The sequence below is a fragment of the Anolis carolinensis genome, chromosome 1 (genome assembly GCF_035594765.1).
Source record: "Anolis carolinensis isolate JA03-04 chromosome 1, rAnoCar3.1.pri, whole genome shotgun sequence".
NCBI lineage: Eukaryota > Metazoa > Chordata > Lepidosauria > Squamata > Dactyloidae > Anolis > Anolis carolinensis.
The window spans coordinates 307,339,151-307,365,441 of record NC_085841.1 but is presented as its reverse complement, the minus strand read 5'-3'; the positions used below and the strand labels follow the sequence as shown (position 1 = coordinate 307,365,441).

At 40.1% G+C, this 26,291-nt stretch overlaps 1 protein-coding gene across 1 annotated transcript in view; it reads right to left on the bottom strand.

The window, feature by feature from the left end:
* The window catches only part of galnt16 (polypeptide N-acetylgalactosaminyltransferase 16), a 246,567-nt gene that overhangs the window by 34,997 nt on the left and 185,279 nt on the right, over positions 1-26,291 (bottom strand). Inside the window, exons 5-10 of the mRNA XM_008118139.3 lie at positions 20,313-20,378; positions 17,921-18,042; positions 12,953-13,040; positions 7,199-7,283; positions 4,736-4,839; positions 1,035-1,161 (exon numbers count right to left, since the gene is read on the bottom strand). Coding sequence (XP_008116346.2) covers positions 1,035-1,161; positions 4,736-4,839; positions 7,199-7,283; positions 12,953-13,040; positions 17,921-18,042; positions 20,313-20,378 — 592 coding nt within the window. The remainder of the gene's footprint in view (positions 1-1,034; positions 1,162-4,735; positions 4,840-7,198; positions 7,284-12,952; positions 13,041-17,920; positions 18,043-20,312; positions 20,379-26,291) is intronic.

The following is a 26,291-nucleotide window of genomic DNA, read 5'->3' as shown; positions in this document are numbered from 1 at the left end:
ATACTTCACTGGCTTTAATGAACTGCTATTACACCCACAAGATTCCAGATTATCACACAACATACTGGATTAGTAAAGTGCTTTTTTGAAGTACCACAAAGGTTAAGTAACACTCTAGTTCTCAAGTACAATTCTAACTAACATTATTGGGACATAAATAATAAAAAATATTCCCTGAGCACTTGAAAAGTGTTTAGCTAAAATCTGTATCTACAGATATCAGAAAAAGAGGTGATAAATTCAGCCAAGAATATTCATCTAGACTTCACAATTTCTTCGAGATTCAAATTAAGTATCTAAGTGAGGAATAAATTGACATAATACCTTGAAGAAGATGGCACTACTAGCTTTAAATCAGTGTTTCTCAACCTGGGGGTCATGAGGGGGGTATCAGAGGGGTCACCAAAGACCATCAGAAAACACATATTTCTAATGGTCTTAGGAACTCCTTTGGCAGAGAAGGCTGAAGATCTCTCTCCAGGTCAATGCCCACCAAACCCTTCCAGTATTTTCTGTTGGTCATGGGAGTTCTGTGTGCCAAGATTAGTTCAATTCCATCATTGGTGGCGTTCAGAATGCTCTTTGATTGTAGGTGAACTATAAATCCCAGCAACTACAACTCCCAAATGACAAAATTAATCCTCATCAACCCCATCAGTATTCAAATTTGGTTGTAAAGAGTATTTGTGCCAAATTTTGTCCAGTGAATGTAAATACATGCTGCATATCTGATATTTACATTACGATTCATAACAGTAGCAAAATTACAGTTATGAAGTAGCAACAAAAATAGTTTTATGGTTGGGGGTCAGCACAACATGAGGAACTTTATTAAGGGGTCACGGCATTTGGAAGGTTGAGAGCCACTGCTTTAAATGAATACTACTGTATCACCCAGAGCCGGGGAAAGTTAACTCTTCTCTACTGCAACTCCCAGAATTTCTCAAAATAAGAGGTTATGTGAATTGCAGCCCAAAAGGCCTAGCCACAACTCTGAATTTCTCAACAGCATTCAAGGAGTGAAGGAATCCTACTTAATGTAAGTCAGTGCGTTGCCTTCTGGGAAGTCATACGGGTGGCGTTTCCGGAAGACGTGACCCACTCGACTGCAGGGAACGATCTCCAAGCTACCTCCACACATCCAGACTCGAAAAGAAAGCTCTAGAAAAAATCCAAAGAAACAGAAAAATGAAGTGAAACCAAGATCCACTAACCTTCCTAATTGCTTTGATCAGATCTGAATCAATTTCTATGGCCTTTTAATTTTAGCAGGAATCTCCTTAAATGCAGTGCAAATGTGTAATATGATTCCCCAACCAAGGCCTTTTCAACTTTGATTGAAGATTATCAGATTGTAGGGAAGATGAAAATTAAGAGTTTAGAATAAAGTCAATTTAGACAAAGTGTAAAGGTGAAGACTGCATTTATTAGGGAGGTTTCCCTAGATGTGTGTATGTGTGCAGGATCCATGTGTGAGAGCAGAAAGGGACAGGAAATGGGAGAAAGGCCTATGATCTCAAGGGCACTGGTGAAAATAGGCAGATATGCTACACTAGGAAATACTGCAGTGTTCCAAGTAAAACATTTCAGGCACATTTGTCACAGATATGGAAAAGCTGCCAAAAGATTTATGGGGATTCCGGAAAAACATGTAATCTGCTTTAACAACTGCTTAGGGGGATCCCTGCAATGGTCACTGTTCATACTCTTTAATATCATTATGTGCCGCCAGTGCTTCTGCAGTGCAAATCTATCAGGGGAATGGATGTCGGAATTGCAAACTCTAGTCATCAATAGCAGAATGCGCACTAAAAATCCATTTGAATAGTTTTCTTTTCTTAATAATTGGTCCCTTAGTTTTCAATCAATTGCATGCTAGCAAAAGCTTATCCTTTCTGTGTAACCTTGCTACAAACCCACCCAAATCAACTATTGAGTCATGCTGTTATTCTCATGTGCCTTTAAATTGTTTTCTACTTAGGAAGACCCTAAGGCAACCCTATCAAGGGTTGTTCTGGGGCTGAGAGTTCTGTGATTTGTCCAATACTGTTAGCAATCTGTTTTCCTAAGGCAGGGTCTGACCCTGTTTATTTAAACAGGGATATTTCTATCTGCCTCCCTTTTACTTCCAGGGGCTTTGCTGCCCTGAATTGATTTTTTTTTTTGTCAAAAGGATCAGAAGACCACCAGAGCTTTGATGTTGAAAAACTCATTTGAATCTCTGAAGCGAGGTGACCTTGCTGAGGCCCGGCCTCTTGTGTTTATTATCTGTCACTCTGGTCAAGTTCCCCATCTGCATATTTATTTGGAGACACAAAGAAAACATCAGAAGAGGGGGGCTAGAAAGGGCTTTCATGGATATTTTGCATTATGAATTATTTTTGATGTGCTCTCCCTCTGGCCACTGAAGATTAATTATACAACAGCCTTCCTCAACCCAGTGTGCTCCAGCTGTTTCAGACTACCTCAGCTCCAGCCAGCAGGGCCAAAGGCCACAGCTTAGCAGAGTTGTAGTACAAATCATCTGGAGGGCACAAAGCCTGACTTGGCTATGGTGGTCCACGCTCTTGTTACATCCCGAATAGACTACTGCAACACTCTCTACGTGGGGATGCCATTGAAGACTGTTCAAAAGCTTCAAGTAGTGCAATGGGCAACAGCCAGATTGCTCACCAGAGCGCCGTACAGGGAGCACCCCTCACCCCTGTTACGTCAGCTCCACTGGCTGCCAGTCTGCTACCAAGCAGAATTCAAAGTGCTGGCTTTGGCCTATAAAGCTCTAAATGGTTCCGGCCCAGCTTACTTGTCTGAACATATCTCCCTCTAAGATCCACCTTGGAGGTTAAAATCGTTAGGGGAGGCCCTGCTCTCGATCCCACCACTCTTGCAAGCGCGATTGGTGGAGATGAGAGACAGGGCTTCTCAGTGGTGGCCCCTCATCTGTGGAACTCCCTCCCCAGTGAAATCAGCTTGGCCCCCTCCCTTCTGTCCTTTTGGAAAAAACTCAAAACATGACTGTGGGACCAGGCATTTGAGCAGCAAACACAGCAATAATAATAAGAACGATTTATGTATCTGATAAAGGTCAGACCCTTGACTATGACTACCTAGACTTGTGTAATTTTTAAATGATGTTTTATAGTTGATGTTTTAATTATCTGTTTTAATTATAATTTGTTTCTATAATTGTTGTTTTGGCATCTAATGATTGCCGGTTGTGAAGCCACCCTGAGCCCCCCCCTCCCCAAGAGGGTGAGAAGGATGGGATCAGGGCTGTAGCCAAGGGGGGGGGGGGGGTTTAAAAAAACCTTTGGTTTACTCATGAATTTTAACTTATTGACCAAATCCCCATGAGTGTCCACTGAAATTTATCGATGGAGCCTGATTTCTAAATTATTTTGCATTATAAAACTACTCTTCATGATTCACTAAAAAAAAGTTTCAACACCTCCCCCCTTGAATTTGTTTTCTGGCTATGGCCCTGGACGGAATATAAATGTATGAAATAAATAAAGCAAGCTAGCTGGGGGACACTGCATTAGATCAGTCTTTTCCAATCTGTTCTCTTCTACCGGTATGTGTTTTGAACTTCAACTTCCAGCAGTCTTAGCCACTTTAGCCAATGGTCAGAGATTATAAGAGTTGAAGTCCAAAATACCTGGAGAAACAGGGTTTTAAAATCACTGCATTAGATGGTAAAGAACCACAGTGGATATCGACACGTGCTATTGGCGAAGCAGGAAAATTTAAAAAAATCAACACATTATATATTGATTCTTAACTCAAGAGTTGAGACTCTGTGGTCCTCCAGTTGTTGGGCTCAGACTTCTACAAACCTCAGGCAGTACGGACAGTAGTTGGTGAAGACAATGTGCTCAAGAACATCCGAATGGTGATAGAGTCTTGGCCTGTCCCAGACCCTGGCCTTCATCCAAAACCCTAGTTACTTTTAGAACTCATCTTCAAAAGTACAGTTGGTGGTCACTACATTAGAGGCTATAGTGTCTCCTACCTAATGGAAGGTGAGGGCCTTTCAACAATGAAGCTGTTACTGTAATCTGGATTTAATCAATTTAACTGCAAAGCATTTATCTCCATCTGTCTACAATCAGTGTTGACTTCAGTGACATTTAAAAGATATGATGATTAATTGTGGTTTTATTGTATTAAACTATGTATGCACAAGCTGCTATGATAACCTGCTGGGTGAAAAGCAGGAGACAAATAAAACCCAAGGAAGGCATATCTGCACCCACCATTTTATACCCTTTCCTCCTATCTCCATGAGCTCGTATTCTCTAGAATTTCTAAATTCACTGTGTTTTGCAACACTCTCTGTTTTGAACTCTTTATTTCCCAGTTTCCAGGCTTCCTCCAACATTCTTAACTATACTTACAAACTAGAGATTGGAATAAGTACTTTTTGTCCTGTAATTCCCCAAATCCCAGGATTATGGGAGTTATGACTAAAAATGTAATGTTCCAATCTCTCTTTTAAATATCAAAGATAAATGCCCAAGTTGCTTCTTCAACAATTAAACTCAAAGGTTTCCTCCTTCTTGATCCCTACCTAGGTAAATGTGTCTGTTTGTGAGTAGCTTCTGCATGAGTTCTACAATTCTAATTCACATCATTCTCAACAAGGAGAAACTGCTGTGTTGTCTAAATGATGGGCTATTGATTGCATCACTGACTTATGAAGAACTAAAGAAGACAAAACAAGGTACCAGCTCACCAAAGTTTTCTCCTCCCCAGATATCCATCTGCGTGTCATATTTTCCAAGATGGTTAAACCAAGACTTATCGATCACAAAAATGCCTCCTGCTATGACAGGTGTTCTACACAAAATAAGGACAAGAAAAGGAATGTACATAACATAAACATAGCATCCTTAAAGGCAAAAAGACATGTTACATTTGTGCAGCATTTTGTCTGATTTAGGGTGTTTTAAGAAAAAAATCATCCCCAGAAAGTAACTCCAAACTGAAGCGGATTTAGTAGAAGTAATATCTCACCATGATTAAGGTATCTGAAGTGAACATCAAGGCAATAGTTTCTCTCCTCACTCACTTCCACTTCATACACACACTTCTTAACTATTGATACATTTACATTAAGACCAATGGTAACCTTAGTTTTGGATTGCATAACAAGCTTCAAACCTTCTTTAAGAATTCTGGTTAGGCAAAGAACTGAGGTCAATGTATTTGCCAGCATAACAACTCACTATAGTTAAGGGAGCACATCACAGAATTCACACAAATCCAGTTTGCTCCTGATCACAAAAGTCTATGCAAAGATCTCACAAGAGATAAAAGATTTACCTATTTAACCTAAAACAATCTTATGTTTATGAAAAATGTAAGCAGGTGAAAGACTCTGAAGCAAAATGCAGGTTACCCAATTTTCTACAATGGGAATCAGAAAATGGGTTCAAATCACAGGAAAGGAGATTCTGCCTGAACATTAGGAAGAACTTCCTGACCGTAAGAGCTGTTCAATAATGGAACTAACTGCCTTGGAGTGTCGTGGAGGCACCTTCTTTGGAGGCCTTTAAATTATCTGGATGGCCATCTGTCAAGGGTGCTTTGATTGTACTTTTCCTACATGGCAGCGGGTTGGACTGGATGGCCCATGAGGTCACTTCTAACTCTATGATTCTATGATTATACTGACATCCATACGAATGCTTCCTTTGGTCACAGTGGGGACCCTTTGGTTGCAATAGTATGGAAAACATTCATGGGTGAATATACTATTGTTGCATCGTGCTTGTGAATTTCCTATAGGGCAGTGGTTCTATAGGAAATTCACAAGCTACTGTGAAAACTACTGCTATAGGGAATAGCTGGCCATTGTGTGAACAGGTTGCGAACTAGATAAGTCTTTAATCTGAGCCAGCAAGGCACTTCTAACATTCCTAAGAGGGAGAAAAGGACTTGGGGAAAGCAGTAAAATTTTTCCCCATCCTATAAACTAGATGCCAGGCTATGGAATATACTGTCCACACAAGTATCAATTACAATATGGACCAGGAGAAATTGGGACAACCTTATAATTCTAGATGTTTGGACTCACAGACACTGAAAGTGCTGAAAAATGGCCCATGTACATCTGTTTCTCACAAGCATAGGGCCAAATGTTATCAGTGTTAGTCCATGACTTATGGACTTCTTCTACTATTCAAAAAGAGAATACTTATTTCAATACTGCTACTGGTCTGGAGAACAAGCCCTATGAGGAGCGGCTTAAAGAGCTGGGCATGTTTAGCCTGCAGAAGAGAAGGCTGAGAGGAGACATGATAGCCATGTACAAATACGTGAAGGGAAGTCATAGGGAAGAGGGAGCAAGCTTGTTTTCTGCTGCCCTGCAGACTAGGACACGGAACAATGGCTTCAAACTACAGGAAAGGAGATTCCACTTGAACATCAGGAAGAACTTCCTCACTGTGAGGGCTGTTCGACAGTGGAACTCTCTCCCCGGGGCCGTGGTGGAGGCTCCTTCTTTGGAGGCTTTTAAGCAGAGGCTGGATGGCCATCTGTCGGGGGTGCTTTGAATGAGATTTCCTGCTTCTTAGCAGGGGGTTGGACTGGATGGCCCATGTGGTCTCTTCCAACTCTACTATTCTATGATTCTATGATTCTATACAGCATTCCTTATCTGGATTTTTATGCTGTTTTTCAGTATACTGAAATGAATTGGGTAGTGAATGCATAGGGTACTACAGAAGGCACATGCTGATGACTTTGTCTAGACCTTGAGAAGAAGGATGGTATTATGCCGGAAGCAGCAGCTTCTGTTTCAGTTGCAGCTCACACACCAGCTTGGAAAAGTCAGTTATTCCCACCAGACAATGGCAACAATTTTTAAAATTAAGACAGTGACATTTCTCCTACCTCGCAAAGGTGATATCGGTACTTATTCATTACAGCCTTAAAAAACCAATATACTGTGCATGGCCTATTATATTAATGCAGGCTCCTTAAGCCCACAAATTGAGTTGCAAATAGTTGTCAGGAATATTAAAACTCTTTAGGGAACAATAGATATTGATTACCCGTTGCTTGTAAACGAACCCACACATGACCCCTGGACACTTTCCACAGTATCATCAATGAATGAAGCAAGTAATTATTTAAGACAAAATTGGATGTCTAAAAGAGAGATTTAAAGCAAAAGCTACTCAAATGGGTTTACCTGATGGACTGCGTTGGGTCTGTTCTAGACAACTTTTGCTCAATGGGGATCTGCTCCCACTTGAAATGAAGACTCCAATCAAACCCTAAAATATGAACAGAGGAAAACAAGAAAACATTGCAAATCTAAGTAACATGAAAATGAGGAGAGCTTGATTCAAATTTACATTTAGGATGTATCAGAAACAACATCTTAAGGGATTGCGTAAAGGTGCATCTACACTGTAGAATTAATGCAATTTGACATCACTTTAACTGCCATGGCACAATGCTATGGAATCCTGGGAATTATAGTTTGGTGAGAAACCAGCACTCTTTGGTATAAAAAGGTTAAAGACCTTGTAAAACTACAGCTCCCATTTTTTTCATGTCAGGAGCGACTTGAGAAACTGCAAGTCTCTTCTGGTGTGAGAGAATTGGCCGTCTGCAAACCATTGCCTAAGGGACACCTGGATGCTTGATGCTTTACCATCCTGTAGGAGGATTCTGTCATGAGCCAGCATGGGAGGCTAGAGCTGACAGATGGGAGCTCACCCCACTCCTAGGATTCAAACCACCAATCGTCAGTCAGCAGTCCTGCGACACAAGGGTTAACCCATTGTACCACTGGGGGCTCCTACAGCTCCCATGATTCCATAGTATTAAATCATGGCAGTTAAAGTGGAATCAAACTAAATTAATTCCATAGTGTAGATGCATTCTTAGAACGGGACATTAAAGCTAAGAATGTTCAAAATGCTTGAAGATGTTCTCCACAAGAAAGAGTGTTTCGATATGTTATGACAAACACCTTACTGAGAAAGTGATTAACTGCAAAAAAAGAAACCCTGCAGAGTTTTTGCTTAATCCTTTTGTATGTTTTTTTTACAGAAATGTGAAAAATCATTGGAAAATGTTCAAAAACTCTTGTAATCTTTCCCAGTAGGGAAACAAATTGTGAAGTGATTTGTTCTTCAAGCAAGACCAATGTAAATGAAGATTTACAGCCTCACTTCAATTTGTGGTCAATACTGTGATGAAAATGTTATTTCAGCATATGGTTCCTGTAAAAAAAGGAAAGTGGTTGAGCATAATGAGAAAAGGAATAGAAATTTATGGCATTACATTGTACTGTGCTCTGCTTATTTCCCATCAAAATAGGCACTCAAGGTGCAAGACAAAATTGCCAATCCTATTTTGCTTTTATAGAGATTTATTGAATACTATGAATAATTGTGGTAATCTCTTAAGAAATGTAACACTGGGACAAGTACAAAAAACGGATGCCCAAACCGATTGAGGGGGTAGAGAAACTCTTGGGGTTGTTTAGTTTAGAAAAATGACAAAAGCAGAGACATAAGAGAGATGTATACAAATTTAATGGTCTGATAAAATGGACAGAGAGAAAAAGCATCAGTCTTTTTCAAAATATTATAAGTCGGGGTCACCTACTAAAGATGAATTGTGGGAGATTTAAGATAGATAAAGGGAAGCACTTCTCTGAAAAGTGCAAAAATAAATAAATCCACAACCAAAGGGCGGATTTAGCTACCACAAGATATAGTGATGGCCACCAGCTTGGATGCATTTAAAGTGGAATTGGGCAGGTAAGGCTTGGGCGATTGATGGCTGCCAGGCACTAGCGATGTCGTTTATATATTATTTCTGCTGTCAGATGTGGTATGCTTCTGAATACAAGCTGGGTGAGGCTTGCTGGTTTATTATTTTGGGACTTTCCATAGATAACTGTTTGGTAATATGGGAATACCTCTCCTCTTATATTGTAATGTTGACAATTGATGAATCTTGAATCTGTCCGGGCAATGGCCTTTGTTAAATATTTAGAAATTGTTATCCCTTCTGTCCATGTTACATAATGACTTTGGGAAGAGAGTCCGCTTTGTGAGTTGGAATGAAGCATATAGAAAGGCCAGATTGCTCTCCATGGTGGTTATATCCATACCGCACAAGTATTGCAAGTTGATACCACTTCAACTGTTATTACTCCATTTTACTGAACCTTGGTATTTGTAGTTTGGCCAGGTACTTATAATTCTTTAGAACACTTTCCTGAGCTACAGCATCATAGTTCTGTAGTTCAGCATCTAAGTATCTTGTGAAATTATAAACCCTATGGTTCCATAGGATGGGGCTATAATAATTAGAATGGTATCAAAATGCTATCATTCTTTACTGCACATGCACCTTTTGTTATAGTATTAATGGTATGCATTGAGGACCTGGTCCTATTCACAAGGTTACTGCCCAATCTTCAAACTTTACGTCAATGTGTTTCTTCTTATGTCTTATCTGTTTCATCACTAAGCTAGATATATTGACTGCATTGGCATATCCATCTTAGCAATGGTTAGATGGTTGTAATTTTGCTTCTGGGCTCATGATGGGAAGGCAGCAAGGGCCTCCTTTACAACTGCAATGAAATATGCAGGCTAGTAGCCATCCTAGAGGCATCCCTGCAGAGGCTCCTTGGTGGTATTTATCTGTGCTCAATTACATTCCAAATCTTCCAATATTTGTTCCCAGAGAGTAAGGCAGTAATTAGTGCTCCAGCCTTCCGCACAGGCTGTCCTATGCCTCATTGGCTGCCAAAGTTATGAGACATTAATCAGCCCTCTCAGTGGGATGACATGTATTTCCGGGAACAGAGTCTCTCTGTTTGTTCTAATTGGCTTTTCCCCATGCGCATCACATAAAATGCGGTCTGGCTTACAATTTTTGCAAATTGAGCAAATCCTATGGGAAGGAAGGTAGATGGCAAGAAGTGCATGCAAGGCTTGCAAAATTGAATGGGAGGGGACCTGAAATGTACAATTGCAAAAGGTAAAATATGACTAATAAAAGTGGAGGAATGATCCAAAAATTTGACCAAATTGGGTGATGCCTATAGGTCTTCTGAGGGAGAGTGGGGCAGGTGGATTTCCTGCATTTGAGATCCACATTAAGGCAAAGAGGAATAATAAATCCCATGTCTGCTGCACAGATGAATTCAGCATCCTATTTTGGAAGAGTTACTGCTGCATCTAATGAAAATGAAAAGCTCTTTCATTATTTCAGCTGTAAGGATGCTGCTTCTAAAGGTCAGAAAGTCAGAAAAGTTACTTTTCCAACTACAACTCAGAAATCTTGCAGCCTGCAGTAGCTATATTGGTTGGAGGCCCAACCGGAGAGTTAAAATTCCGCAAAGTCACTTTTTCCAAGCTCTGCAAACATCATTCAGAAAATATCTGAAATGTTCAAATCATATGAAAGGATATATGATGCCCATACCAAAACAGCCCTCCCACCATCACCCTGCAGATGACACCATTGGCCCAGGACAGATAATCAACTTATCAAGAAACAAGGTGTTTGTCACCATTTTGCTTGCTTTTGTTATTAATGGAAAACTGTGTATTTTATTCTGGCATATATTCTAAGACAGTGGTTCCAAAACTTTGGTCCTCCGGGGGTTTTAGACTTCAGCTCCCTGTAGACCTAGTCAGTTGGGCCAAAAAAATCAGGATTTCTTGGAATTAAAATCTAAAACTTCTGGAGAGCCAAAGTTTGGGAATCACTGTTCTAATGTCTGGTAGTGGTTGGAGGATGGTTATCAGTGGATAAGATATTCCCTATATTTACCTCTTGATACATGGATTGTGTGTGAGAGTAACCAACAGACCTCTTCAAGAAGTGGGGGAACTACTAGGAAAATGTATCTCAAGACCATAGATCTGCAGAATTTTAGAAGAATAGGTTCTAAAGATTTCTAATGAAGAGTTCTACTTCTTTTAATATTTGAATCTAGAATGGTTTATGATTCATTAGAATTCTTTCGAATTTATTCTGATACTCTGCAGACCTATTAAATGAAATCTAGCAATTTAAATGAAAAATTAACGGCTAAGTGCAATTTCTTAGAGAAGAAACTAGGACGGATATGTGTAATGATATATTGCAGTTATTTATTGCTTTTGTAAGCAAAACATTTGATAGTCTGAGACCTCTGGGGTTTCAGCATAAATGTTACAAAGATTTGTTACAAGATACTTTACACATTTTGCAAAATGAAAATGAAGATTCAGTATTATTCATTGGAAACAGTGTAGAAATATGTTAGTAGTTTGTTGGAAACCTGATTCTTTCTTTGAGAAGGTTTCTTTTGAATGCAATCTTTTTGTAATATGGTATTAACTGGCCCAGTCCTGACATACCTCCAAAGTACGCATAGTGATTGGACAGGACAAGTAAAGCCATAAAGGTGCATAAAACTCTACATTGTGCAGAGAAAGTGGATAACGACAAATTGTTCTCCGTTTCTGGTAGTACCAGCACCTGGGTTATTCAATGAAGCTGAACAGTGGGAGATTCAGGACAGATGAAAGAAAATACATCTTCACATACTGTGCAGTTAAAATGTGGAATCCTTAGATAGCTTCAAATTGTGATTGAATACATTTATGGAGCATAAGGCTATCTATTGCTGCAAGCCATGATGGCTAATACATTCAGCATCAGAAGTATCATGCCTTTATTTACCAGTTGCTTGGGAATATAAACCAGGTGCATCTAGTGCCCATTTTTTGCTTATGGATGTCCCAACTTGGCAAATGTGGTAACAAAATGCTAGACTTCATGGGTTTTTGATTGGACCCAGCACAGCTCTTTTTATGTTCTGAAATGTAATCTCTTATTAATTACATTCCTGCAGTATGGGGCTTGGATGCAAATGTGTGTTAGTGTGAAAAACTGTCATTGTATCTCTGAAGGATGTTTACACAGTTCTGTGTACAATGCATGGTACTGGTAGTATGAGGGCTTCATCTATAGATGGCTTCATAAGTTCAAAAGCAAACACACAGATCTTTTCATGAACCTCAAAGCAACATAATCTTTTCAAAGAGCCCGTATTAACAGCATTATGTCTCCAAAGCTGAGGATAAGGAATAGGTCCAAGAAATAAACTGGTATCAACAATCTAAATCTAACGAGGGATATCCAGAGATGGAATAAGAGGGGGAAAGATTTGTTTATTTAATATATATCTCACTTTTCTCCCAGTACGGTACTGGGAGAAAGATGTGAGGTATGTCAATTGCAGGTAAAATTCTGCAGCGAGTTTCCTTTAAAGTTAGCTAAAAACCCAGAATGTCTCCAGTGACAGCTAGAAAGGATGGTGACCAGCATCAAACCTGGAAGCCCCTGCCATGCCCATTTAGTTTGCCCTTGCTCCATCACCTACTATTCTCTGAATAGACATATGACAGTTTCCTAAGCTGCAGGACCTGAATTTTGATCAATGTATCAGCCACCTGCATCATTACAATGGAGTGTAGTTGGTATTTTCTGCAAACATTTAAAAAGAGACGAAGATTAGATTCTGCACCAAGTAAAGGGCAAGGTGCAACCCTCACTATTAGGCAATGAGAGCTGTAGTCCAACAACATATGGAGGGCTAAGCAGATATAACCATATAGGTCTATATTCCATACCTTCAGTCACAAAGACCCCTATCTATCTATCTATCTATCTATCTATCTATCTATCTATCTATCTATCTATCTATTCCTATCCATCCACCCACATACACAAATACACACACAAAGGGAGACTGAGATTAAAATACTTGTAAAAGCTTCGGTTTTAGGACATATCTGACATCGAAGATAACATGGAATGAACTGTGCTGCGATGATTCATAAAGAAAGTGAGGGAGAAGCGGAGGGAGGAAGTGAAGAGAAAGAGCTTTCTTCAGAATGTACTTATTCGCCTCACCTACCTCCCCTTAAATCTGCTGATGCTGCTAAATAGGCAAAATTGTCCAGGCTTATCACATCGATGATAGGACTCACCACCCGAGTATAATCCTGAAAGAATAGAAAAGGGGAAAGAAATTAGAATTTTGCCTAGAGGGAGAGAGATTAAGCTTCAGGAAATCAGAGACCATGAGATTTATGCACATAGCAGAATGAGAAGAACATTTGCATACTGCCTTCAAGTTGCCTGTCAACTTACGAATTCCATAGGATTTTCTTAGCAAGGAATACTCAGAGGTGGCTTTGCGAATTCTTTCTTCTGAAATATAATCAGCAGCATCTGGTATTTGTTGCCAGTCTCCCATCCAAGTGCTAACTATGGCTGACCCTGTTTTGCGGGTGCTTTTAAGATATTTAGATGCTTCTTATAAAGCAGTTACCATCCTTCTTTTGACTATTCTCACATTTCAGTTATTTGTTTAGGCAGTAAACATCATTCTGGGAAATCATGTTAAAAAGAATCTTCTTTTTTCTCCAATAGTACTTGCTTCTTTAGGCATGTTCAAACCATATGTTCCAAGGCCTAAGTCCCAGGGACAGCTGGTAAAATCTATATCATATCTTGAGTAGTGTTCCTAATTAGGGCTCTAATTGCATGTAGACTCATAGAATCATAGAGCTGGAAGAGACTTCCAGGGCCACCCAGTCAAACCCACTGCCATTCAGGAACACACAATCAAAGTACTCCTGACAGATGGCCACCCAGCCTCCATTTAAAAGCCTCCAGAGAAGGAGGCTCCACCATACTCCGAGGCAATGTATTGTTGGAGAGCTCTTATGATTCGTAATTACAACCTGAAGGAAGTATCCACTTTCTCTGGAAAGTTTCTGATGTTGGGAAACTTTGGTGATCACTAAAAAGTTATCAAATTAGAAGCATGTGCTCTGCTGCCTGAAACAGGAGACTTGAGCAGGTATATTTTTACATGTAGCTCCATTTGTGGACAAGCAGCATAGGAGGCTATTTCAGGTAATACAATGAGCTTTTTTGTTGTTCTGTGTCTTCAAATCAATTTTGACTTATAGAAACCCTTTCATAGAATTTTCCTAGGAAGATTTATTTCAGAAGAATAAATCTGAAAAGAGGCTGAAAAGGTTATATTTGCCCAAGGTCACCAAGTGGGTTTTATCGCTGATTGGGGGTTCAAAGCCTGATATCTCAGAATCCTTGTTCAACACTCAGACCATTGCACCACAGTAATAGCAAGTAGTTTCCAGTCATTTCCAAATTTTACTTCCAAAATAGAACTCACCCCTTTATTAGTTAAACTAAGACTTCCTAGGTTCCTTCTATGAAGTGCCATGTTCGAGCTTTCCCCTATTAAAGAATCCAAAATGTTGCAACGAATAAAGCCTGCAAAAAGCTACTTTTCCATGTAGATTGAGGGATTTTGAGAGCTTAAATCCAATTTTTCAAAGTTCTTTTAAGATAGTCAGCATACTGGGAATTCAGATGAATGACTTCAGTTGTGCAATTTGGAACATGCTTATTTAAAAATATGAATCGTAGGGTAGAAACACATTAAAAGAAGAATAAATAACTTTGGAATGGTTGACTGATGCAGATGAGGCCCATAAGGGAAACCCATAAGGAAGGTCCAGTAGCTCTCTGTCTTTGTAGGGGTTAAGACAAATACAGGAGCGAGCAATAAGGCCACAAGCTGATCTCCATCTAAGCTGATTTAATGCCAGCCGACCCGACAGATGTTTCATGTTTAGGCAATAAAAGTCTATGGGCCAGAGAAAACAGGCAGAGCAAGCAGTGACAAGCTCCAAGAGATCTAAATGCCAACTAGCACTGTGGATCAAAAACAATGACTTCAGAAATTGTAGCTTTCAAAACCATGAGGCAACTCTCCAAAGTGAGGGAAACTGTCTTGGCCCCAACTCTTTGATGGAGAAACTGCGCACTTCTCTATCCTGGATCTCTGGTTGTGGCGATTTTTACTGGATTAATTTCCCTAAATTTCATAATTTGTGACTTTACAAATTTACAAATTTTGGATTAGGGTGTTAACAATTTTGTTGGGGATCTGCACCTTCCCACACAAAACAATATCTTTTTGAGGAAAAGGAATGACTCATTAATATTCTAAACTGAGCTCAGAAAAAATACTTTTTAGACAATGACTCTCATCATCCCTAACCAGCATGGACAGCTTTTTCTGTGAGTTGTAGTCCCAAAAAATAATGTTTCCATGATAGAAGCTATTTGAACAGGAGATGCAACTTATGAATCCCCTCCCCCACAATTTATTTCTTCTTCAGTTGTAATTAACTTTAGAAACCTGACTAATTTAAGATATAGCTCTAAAACAAATTATAGATTTGAACTTCCCTTGATTAAGAGGTGACAAGATAGCCATGCTTAAATATTTGAAAGGATACTATATTGAAGATGGAGCAAGCGTTTTTTTCCCATCCCTCCAAGACTAGGACACAGAATAATAATAATAATAATAACAATAATAACAATAACAATAACAATAACAATAATAATAATAATAATAATGTAACAACAACAAACTTTATGTATACCCCACCACAATCTCCCATAGGGACTTGGGGAGGCTTATAAAATAACACACAGTGGTGCCATACAATGATAGAATAAATACAACAACATATAAAATCAATAACACATTAGATAAAACTGAACTTATAAAATTAACAAAAGCAACCTCTATTAAATAGAGTCAGTAAAATATGGCTATAGCCATGATTAAAAGATCCATACAATAATTTGGCATCTCAATTGTATTCCCATTAAAAATAGATATAAGGTGCTAAAATAATTGGCAATTAGTCTGGCAACTATCTTAAACGTTGTCAAAAGCCTGGTGAAAAAAACAAGTGTTTAGCTCTTTCCAAAAGTGCTGAAATGTGGGAGCTTGCCTAAGTTCCCTGGGAAAGGCGCTCCAAAGCCAGAGGGCCACCACCGAGGAGGCCTCTCCCTCGTCCCCACCAACTGTGCTTTAGACGGAGGTGGAACCAAGGGGAAGGCCTCCCTGGCAGATCTTAGAGCCTGTGCCGGTTCATAGGGGGAGTTTCAGTCATGAAGACAGGCTGGAAACGAACCATACAGGGCTTTGTAGGTGATAACCTGCACTTTGAATTGGGACTGGAAACTTATTGGCAGCCAATGGAGCTGCTTCAATAGGGGCATGGCATGCTCTCTATAGTTAGCCCCAGTTAGTAATCTGGGGCTAGCTACATTCAACCTACAAGAACATTATTATTTGAACATTAGGAAGAACTTTCTGATGGTAAGAGTTGTTCACAGTGGAATATGCTGCCTCAGAGTGTAATGCATTTTTTTTGTCTGCAGGTTTTAAAACATAGGCAGGACAGTCATCTGTCAGGAGTGCTTTGGTTGTGCATTCCTGCATGGCAAGGGGTTGGACTGGATAGCCCTTGTGGTCTCTTCCAACTCTATGATCCTATAAGTGTAAGCATTATAAACTGGAAAAATTTGTGAATATATTAACTTGTCCATCTCCTGTTTGTTCAGAACAAATATTTTGGACCTAGCTCTGTATTGATCTGTCCAGGTTGAACTTTCTCTGTGGAAGACCTGTCACTGAACTGCCACTGCTATTGCCATTTCTGCCAGCAGCACACTTTTATGAGCAAATATAAAGCAGAATTTTATGAGCTACTGAGAAGGAGGATTTATTGAGCAGAGGATTTTTAAAACCTCAGGTCTGAAGGTTTCGCCTTCGTCCTCCTCATTGCTCTAAGCTGAACATATATGTCATTTGCATCTGTAGCAGGTCTTCCTACCTCTCCTGTGGGCTCTTTTGGTAACCACCTGGGGACTTTTCTTCTGAAGAGGGAAGAAGCTGGCTTCAAAGGCAGCCCTCCCACTTTTTGTCACTGCAGCTATTTCAGCCGCACTGTCACATCCTCTCCCTGACCCCTTTGGCACATCCAGGACAAAAGCTGTCAACTCAGCAGTATTGTTTCTCCTTCTACCTCAGGGTTAGTGTCTTTTATTCAAAATAATCTCCATATAGTAACATTATTCCACATCTTAGGAGATGAACTCCCATGCTGCAATATATTTTGGAAGATGCCAAACTACAGTAGCTATAGTTGAAAGAAAGCTTGGGAAAGCTACTTGACTGTGCTGGCTGGGATGGAGCGAGGGTTCTTGTTGCTATAACTGCCAAAAGTAACTCTTCCCAGCTCTGAGTGGGAGTAACAAGACTAAAGATGGACATGCAAACAGTGGAAAGGGGAAGGGAAGAGGGGGAAAAGGTATAACAATAATGATAATAATAATAATAATAATAATAATAATAATAATAATAATAATAAATAAAACATGTATAAGTAGATAAAAGGGTGTAGTAGAGAGATATGTAGTAAAATTGTAATGGAAAAGTCTAAAACTGATAAGAAATATGCATAAAGATGTTTTGATTCTGATTTTACTTTATTGTTGGATTGCATACAATGTGATATATCTGGGATATTGTAAAATGAGGAAAGAATGTATACTTACACATTTTGAATTATAAATTAATAATAATAATATTGAAAATAAAACATGTATAGGTAGATGAAGGGTGTGTGGTGGAGAGATGTATAGTGAAGTTGCAATGGAAAAGTTAAAAGACTGATGGGAAATATGCTTGGGGATGTTCTTGATTTTTTTTTTTTTGCTGTCGGATTGTATGCAACGTGATGTGTTTGAAATATTGTAGAATGAGGAAAATGTGAACTTGTACATTTGAATGGATAAATTAATAAAACAAATTTTTAAAAAAGCAAACAGTGGAAAGAAACTGACCTCCCACATTCCTCTTGGCAGTGGTTTGCACTTTAACCACCATTATAGGTGCTATTTAAGGTGTGTAAGGGTTTGGTTAGTAGCCAGTAGCAAAAAGATGCTTGCCATTGACTTCTAGCCAGTGACTCTCGTTTACCTCTTTCACTCTCTGAAGCATTGGTTGTAGCCATTCACTGTTCACCTCACAATGGCTATCAAGGAAGGTGAGAATATCAGCAGTTGCCATGTCAGCACCTCGAACTCGAGAACGGATCAGACCTAAATAGTGGAATTGAAGAGCAGAGGAGAGGCAATAGAGGGGAAAAGTATGGTGGAAAAGAAAAAAAAAATGTTTAAGGAAGAAGAGAAGATTACTGCTTAAATCAAGGGAAAGTATCTTGCAAGTTGTTCAGTTTTTTAAAATACACAATGCTTCATTTGTTTGTTTACTGTATATCCCATTTTTTCTCCAAATGAGAAACATAAATAACATAAAAGTTGCAATTCTTCTTTTAAATTTCCAAAGTACATCTGTACTGCACGGTTATGTCAGTCCCATGCTACTTTAACTGTCATAGCTCTGTTCTATGGAATTCTGGGATCTGTACTTGGGCAAGACTTACCAACATGCACATAGTCCCTACAGAGTTCCAGTGCCAGCCTACATGTAATTTCAAGTACCTCATCAAGCTCCACATTCCATAGGACAAATTCATAGATGTTTAAGTGGGATGGAACTGATATCATTGTGAAGTACTGATATACCCACCGTTTGCGTATCTCCCAATTTCACCAGGAATCATATATCAGAAGAGTGATACATCCTGGCCCAAAGTTTTTTAGGGGTTGTATGTCAAAGCCAGCATTTTGAGTAAAGTGCAGAAGCACAGTGCAGTGCAAAGGCACTGGCTGTGATTTCTAAAGCAGACACCAGATACTAGCCTGAATGTTGCATTATGTACTAGCTATAGCCTCTAAAACACTTTTCAAAAGCAGCCCCATTCAGAGCGTATTACAGTACTCTAACAAGGAAAAAACTCCTAGGGAGAGTGGATAAATCCACTCTACCTTGGAAAGACACTGTGGGTTCACCAACTGAAGCTGGGTAAAGACACTCTTGGCCACAACAATCACATGGCACTCCAGGACCAATGTTGGGTCCAAGATGATATTTTAGGAGGAATACAACCCCATATGGAATGGGTTGTAATCTCAATTCTAGGTTAGCTTTCTTGCTACCCAACAGAGCATATGTCTTATTTGGACTGAGCTTAATTTAATTCATCCCTATGCAGTATTTCACTGCATTCTCACTATGGGTCAATAATGCCTCCATAGTATCCATTGTAAGAGAGATGGGTCTGGGTATCATCTAGCTAATGATGACTCACAGCACCCAGATTGGATGACCAGCCCCAATAACTCTGTTATAAAGAATATGGGACAATACTGAGCCTTGTGGAACCCCACAGGCTGATGGCCAAAAGGTTGAAGAAGAGCCTACTAGAATTACCTTCTGGGAATGCTCAACCAAAAAGGATCAGAACTACTGCAAAAACATATCCCAAAGACCTAAGTGAAGAAGCTCAAAAGGATACCTTGACTTATGATTTGAAGAACCAGCAGGGACACACTCTCTACCTGATCCAGCTCTTAGCACAAGCCACCTATCAAGGCAACTAAAACTATGTCTGTTCCATAACCAAATTGTCACCCAGGTTGGAACCAGTTTTTGTAATTGGTTTCATCAAGGAAGTCTGTAGTTGTCACCACCCATTTCAAGACCTTATTTAGGAAAGAAAGATTAGAAATTGACAAATAGTTTTCTAAAGTGGTCTGCTGAAATCAATTTTCTACCAGCTTTTAAAAGAAGAGTTGGAATACACCTGCTTTCATCAAAACATTTACAATCCTTAACATTAAACTGGGCAATATTCTTCTGGCAGCTCTATTCAACCAGGATAGACATGAGCAAACAAATAAGTAGAGGCAACCATCACAAAAATGCTTAAGTGTATTTATGAGCTTTGCAGGGGAGGATGAGGAGAATGTGAGACCTAGTTGGCTCTGCTTGTTGTGATCCTCTTCGCTTCAGCTACACATCTCCAATAAGCAAAAGTCATGACTAGAATGTCTGTAAATTTTCAGAGTGGATTGAAACCAGTATGATGAATGACTTTTCTATCTCAACAAGTTGTGGCAATTTTGTGCTTGACTTACAGACCTGAGGATAACAATGGCCCAAATAAGAGCATATGTACTGAAATGTAATTCAGTATAAGATATAATTGTAATCGCTTTAAGAGAACATATCCATAGCTTGTATTCATAGCTCCTGCACAGAGGGCTTCTGGAGAGACAGAGAAAGCTTTGGTGGCCTGACAAGTGATGGACAGGATCTGAATTACAGAGCACCTACTCTGTCAGATCATTCTTTATAAAAATGGTTTTAGTACTATAATCTCTCTATCACTCCTTCCCAGGAGCTTTAATATACAGTGCCATGATGTCCCTGTAAAAGTGTGTGATACTTCCGTAATCATGCTCACCTTCTCGACGATTGTTGCGTAGACACTTGACCTTTGGTATTTTAGTAAGGAGCTGACAGTCCTCGGCTGAGGAGAAGAGAAACAGTTGCTAGTTTGTTTGGCATCAACAGAAGATGGCAATTTATTTTTCCCATGTGTCTCAACAGAGGGAAGAGCATTGCTTTCATTCACAATATCAATTAATAAGTTGATCCTAAAACAAATGGCCTTAATTCCACTACCTACAAGTATCACCCACAAAACCCTTCCCAGACCAAATGTTCAAGCCACCATTTTGCAGCCAAAGTGGAGCAAATTGTTACATTATTGTTGTGTGTTAATGAAGTTCAAGGTCTCCCTCCCCTTCCTAAAATATTAGCAGAAAGCAGCCATTTGAAACACCTTGAGAGTTGACTAGAAACAAATACTTAATTTGCCAACTTTCCTAGAATTCTAAGATTTGCATCCTCATCAGATGGGCCAAATTCGGCGGCGTACACTGGTTCTTACCTACGGAGACTGCCAGCTCCCATCCCATGATGTATATCTACTTCTGCAGGGACTCCATGGCAAGACTGAAGAGGAATTGGTGTACGCTGCTGTTGCGGCAACACGGGACGCTTCCCGTGTCGCATTAGGATCAAAGGGGGAAGCCAGGCAGCAGGTGTTTACCCCCATGGGATGGGGTAATCCGAGTGATACGGGGTGTGGGGTGATGAGTTCCCTCTGCTGCATACCACTGGATTTGCCACTCTTTGTGGTAATTCCGGCAGCAAATGTGATGAGGTCCCTAGAAATGGTAGTGTACATGCTGGTAAACTTGATGTTAGCCTTCTGCAATGCATTGTTTATTGGGCTACCTCCGTATGAAGCTTGGGAACATGAATTAATTCAAAATATGCCTGCCAGGGTGGTTACGGGTACATATAGGAGTTAGTATATCACACCTACACTAAAAATCACTCCACTGGTTGCCCATTAGTTTGCTATTACATTTAAAGCCCTACATATTTTGAGTCCAGATTACCATCAGGACCAACTCCTCCATTACTGAATTTGAGACTTGGCTGTTCATCTACTCCTAACACCAGATATACTAGGGCACAGCAACATCTTACAGTCCCCCCAAAAGCATTTCACAAATATATATATTTGTTGGATAGTTTGCATACAGGAAGATTTGTTTGAGTAAAAAAACCCCAAAAAAAACCAGGTTGATTCATCTTCAACTCCTCCTCCATCCCTCCCCATTTTCATCCCAGCCAACTCTTGAGACTACAAAATAAGCTAGTTGTGGAGAAGAACAAGGGGAGGTGGGGGGATTAGCAAGAGTATGCATTTAAGAAATCCTCCACCCTCTAGTTTTCCCTAACAAGAGCAATCCATGTCAGTTGTGACCCCAGCATTTGGTTTTCAGCATGTTGTTCTGTTGGTTGAATTTCAAGGGAAAAGTGAACAAGACTAAACTGTGGTTAGAGGTTGTATATTAAGAAAAAGAAAGGGACTGTAGGGAAATGTCAGCAGTTAGCTAATAATAGACCATTCTTCCCTGAGGATATGGACTTGGGTCATTCTTATTCTGGGAGGTTATAGCTCAAATCTCACAGGATTTAAGATAGTGGATTTAGGCAAAATATGTAGACTTTTATGTGTAATGATGAACTCTGCATCATATGTATTTTGATTCCTAAACAGAGGTCTAAGATGGCAGAATACATCTCACAAAGCGCCTACTGCAGAACGGTAAATTCTCAGCCCAGTGCAGAATATATAAAGAACATACTGGACAGCAATGATTGTTCACTTGTTGACAGATGATGCTATGCATGATTGGGTGCTCTGCACAACTGCCATACTGTAGATCAATGTTTTCTATAACTATCTGATTTGGCGACCAGCAAGGTTTTTTGCCCGATGTACCAAGAACTGGGAAAGCCAATGTGGTGTAATAATTTCAGCATTGCATTACAACTCTGGAAATCAGAGTTCAAATCCCCACTCATAGAAAACCGCTGGATGACTTTAGGCAAGTAATGCTCTCTCAACCTCAGAGGAAGGTAAGGCAGACCTCATGACAGAGTCACCTTAGAGTTGCAATGCATTGAAAACTTGGGGGTATACAATAACAGCCAAGGGCTAGTACCTATTAATTACAACACTTTCTTTCTTTCCTGGAAATTTGTTGTGGACTGATAGTCCATAGACTGATGTTGAATAACTTGTTGCAGATGAGTCAGATGATTTGGACTGTGTCTAAACATCAGAAAATTGGTTTAGCAAAGTACACACTGAGCAACAAATGTCAAGTTGATGTTCTTTTTCCTTTGTTCATCATTTTGTGTCTCTCATGCCTCAGTGCCAGCAGCAGTTGCATTCTGTGCTCTTTTCCATCTCTTGCAACTCCCCACCCCACTTATTATCTTTGTGTAGCCTTGGCATACTGGCAAGAAGCACAAAAGCTACCAGCCAAAGTACTTTTCTTGGCCTTCTGTCCTGGAACTTTTCCATTTCCACAGCTCGTCACTGCCTGAAATATTGTTCCCATGTGGGCACTTTGTCAGGCGTTGTATCACTGAGATGCAGTGACAGATACCTTTAATTAAAGGCTACAGTGATACTATTGGACATCTGCTGGCCATGGAAATCCATGTCCTCATCGAAAGCCATGGATCTATTTTAAGTTATTCACACTCTGAGAACTTGATGAATCCCCTTTCCAATGATGCTAACAATGTTTAACTGAAATGCTCCCTTTATAGAATTGATTGTGATCCTTAGAGAGCATACATTAAATTTTAAAAAACAATCACAGAATGTGGAAGATCAACAACTCAGCATCTATTTAGATCAGATGTTTTATAAAGCACACCACCTTATGTACTCACTATGCAGGTGCATTTGGGGTTCAAAGATATTGGTGTGACATGTTGGGTAAAATGAAGAAAGTGAAAGGAGACTTTTGGTTTCCTCTTCGAAGCAGATGACATATTTTCCGCCAATAGATTTGAGAGATCAAAAGAAATCACACACTTGAAAAGGATGCCTTTGTCTTTCTTTACTTTGTTTTAATGTGTTTTAACTGTTGTAATATAGTGTTTTTAACATAACTATTCATTTAATGTTTTTTTAAAACCTTTTCTATCACAGGTTTTTTAGTGTACTTTGTTTTTAGCTTGATGTGAGTCACCTTGGGTGCCATGAGGAGGCAAAGGTGGGATATAAATTAATAAAAAAATACTGTAAAAAATAAATCCCATGAACCTCCTAAACTAACTCCCTTTCTTTTAATTTAAATCCATTTGTTCAGGCCCTATCCTCTGGAGCAGCTGAGCGCCAACTCATCCCATCTTCTACTTTACAGCCCTTCAGATATTTGAAGACAAATACCATTCTTGAGCAAATGTGGTATAGTGGTTTTAAGGCTGAACTATAACCTTGGAGACCAGGATTCAAAACTCTATTCATCCATGGCTACCCATTGGATGACATTGGGCAAATCACAATCTCTCGCCCTTAGAAAAAAGCAAAGGCAGCCCCCCTCAGAACAAATCTTGCCAAGAAAACCCAGCACCAGGGGCTCTATCAGCCCAAAATAACTTGCACGCAGCAACACATGATATTTATTTAAATTTAATTTGTGGCCGTCAGAGTAGGAGTGACTGCCCTCATTTGGGAGAAAAAATAATAACACACAGTACAAGCCATGGGTTGTTCATAGTGTTGGCTCTCTAGTTCTGATATAGCTTTGCTCTTGGCCAGAATATTAAAGTCCCAGTGGGGAAGCTGGCCAACAATCCTCACCTTCCTCCTGATTAGATGAAACAATGCTGCCTGTCCTAACAGGAGCTGGGTGTAAGGATATCAGCATTCCTATTGTTCATCCCACCCATGGAAAAGCAACTGCTACTGTGTTCATGCAACATCTGACAACTGGATTAAAAAATGTAAACAGTAGCAGGGAAAATGCTAATGCCATTCAGTAGTATAACTCTGAGTATGCACTTGAGCCAACGATCTATATTTTCCTCTACATACATTTATGAGATATTTCAATATTGCGTTCAGACAGTGTAGCCCCTGACATTGGTTCTAGAGCAATAGAAGCTGCATTGGAATCATGGAAATATACCCTATATACTAGACATGGGCCCCATATTTGTATCATTCGTCTGATTCGTGCTTCCATTTTGTACCGTCCTTTCGGATGGTACAGAACGGGAAGCACACACATACACACACACGGAATGAAAATAAACTCGATTCGAGAGGCAGGTAGGAGCGGGTATCAGCTCCAAGCCTGGTTTTCGGAGTGAATGCTATGTGTGTAGGCCCAAAGCACCCAGCCCTTCAAGACCTTGCACCCGACTGCCGAGTAAGAGTACTCTTTACTCAGCAGTCGGGTGCAGGACCTTGCAGGCCTGGGGGCTTTGGGCCCACGCTATGGTTTGCAGAACAAGGATGCGATGGCCAGGGAGCCCTAACCAGGGAGCCCTTCGACTCCCCAGATGGTGAGGCAAACCCCGTTCAAAAGTGCAGGCTGAGAAGGGGAGCCTGGGTGAAAAGCCCCCACCCCCCCAATAATGGGTCCAAAGAAAACAGATCTTTCAGCACCAAAAAACTGAAAACAAACATCCGCCCTCCTGTTTTCGGGAGGCTCAGTAGAAACGGATCGGGGGCCCCACCAAAAGCCGAGACACTAAACTGATTAAGGTTTGCCCTGAATGCTCAAGACTACTATATACTAATACAGAAGTTTAGAAATGCTAACAAAAAAAAGCCACACACACCCCAAAATGAGTAATCTTATCCTTGGGTCAATGTCAGTACTGTACCTTACCTCTTATTTTAAAAAGGAACCATCCCTTCTATGAATAGAATGTTCTGCCCCAGGATAATATAAAAGAAACACTAGCTCTCTCCACTTCTGGCCTTTTTGAGTGCCTGGACGGGGAAATAGTGGCAGCGGTCAAGAGCAGCTGGCTCTCTGAAGCAGTGCTTTGCCCTCTCTGCTGAATGACCCTCAACTTATCCATGGGCCATATTAAAAACTCCTTGACTTATACATGAGCATATACAGTAGGTATCTGCCATATACCAGGTAAGATATTTCCTGTCTTGTGCAGTATTAACTACTGTTCTACAGAGTCTCAGGCAGAAATCTATCCCTTTCAATTACTGGATTTCTCCAAGTGAAGATTCCAGAAATGGACTTAACCTGAACATTTTGAATTAAAGCATCTGTAACATGTCATTAAAACAAGTCCTAGTAAGCTAGTGCTATCAAAGAGGTGGTCCAAGAACTGGTGCCAATGCCCTGCAGAGATTCCAAGGAAGAAAGAAAAAATTGCAGCTATTGGACACAAATATGTTACCAGCACTGCAGCATCTAAGGGGATTGATTGCAGGTGAGGCCACTGTGGCCTCAAATCAGCTTTGAACTACATTATATGGTCAGTGTAAGAAGACTCTCAGGGCGCTTCCAGACATACATTTAACCCGTTTCAGAATGGGTTAAGTAAACTCGGTCCAAAGCGCATTAAAGTCCACAAGCCCCGGGGGACAAAGCAGGCTTTTCTATGGGTTATCCCCATAGCAGCACGCTAACTTAAGTGCAGTGCAGCGCCACCCCCAAACCCCCCACAAAACCCTTAAAAAAAGAAAACTTATTGGGAGTCATCAGACCTCTCTTCAGCCTGATGGAACATACCAATGACACACGAGCCCAAATCACTCCTGGCTTCCCGAGTCATTAGTATGTTCCATCAGGCTAAAGAGAAGTCTAATGATACCCAGCAAGTTTTCTTTTTATTTTAAAAAGTTTTTTGGAGGAGAAGGGGGTGGACACCATCTCGCATCTTTGGACCCGGGTTTTCCTGCTTTGTCTCAAATTAATCTTCTTTTACTGGAGGCGACGTTTGTAAAAGTACAAGAGGGCCCGGGATATGGGCCTTGTCTGGATGGGCCCTCAGTCTCATAGAACCCCTAGTTTCCTTACCAGGT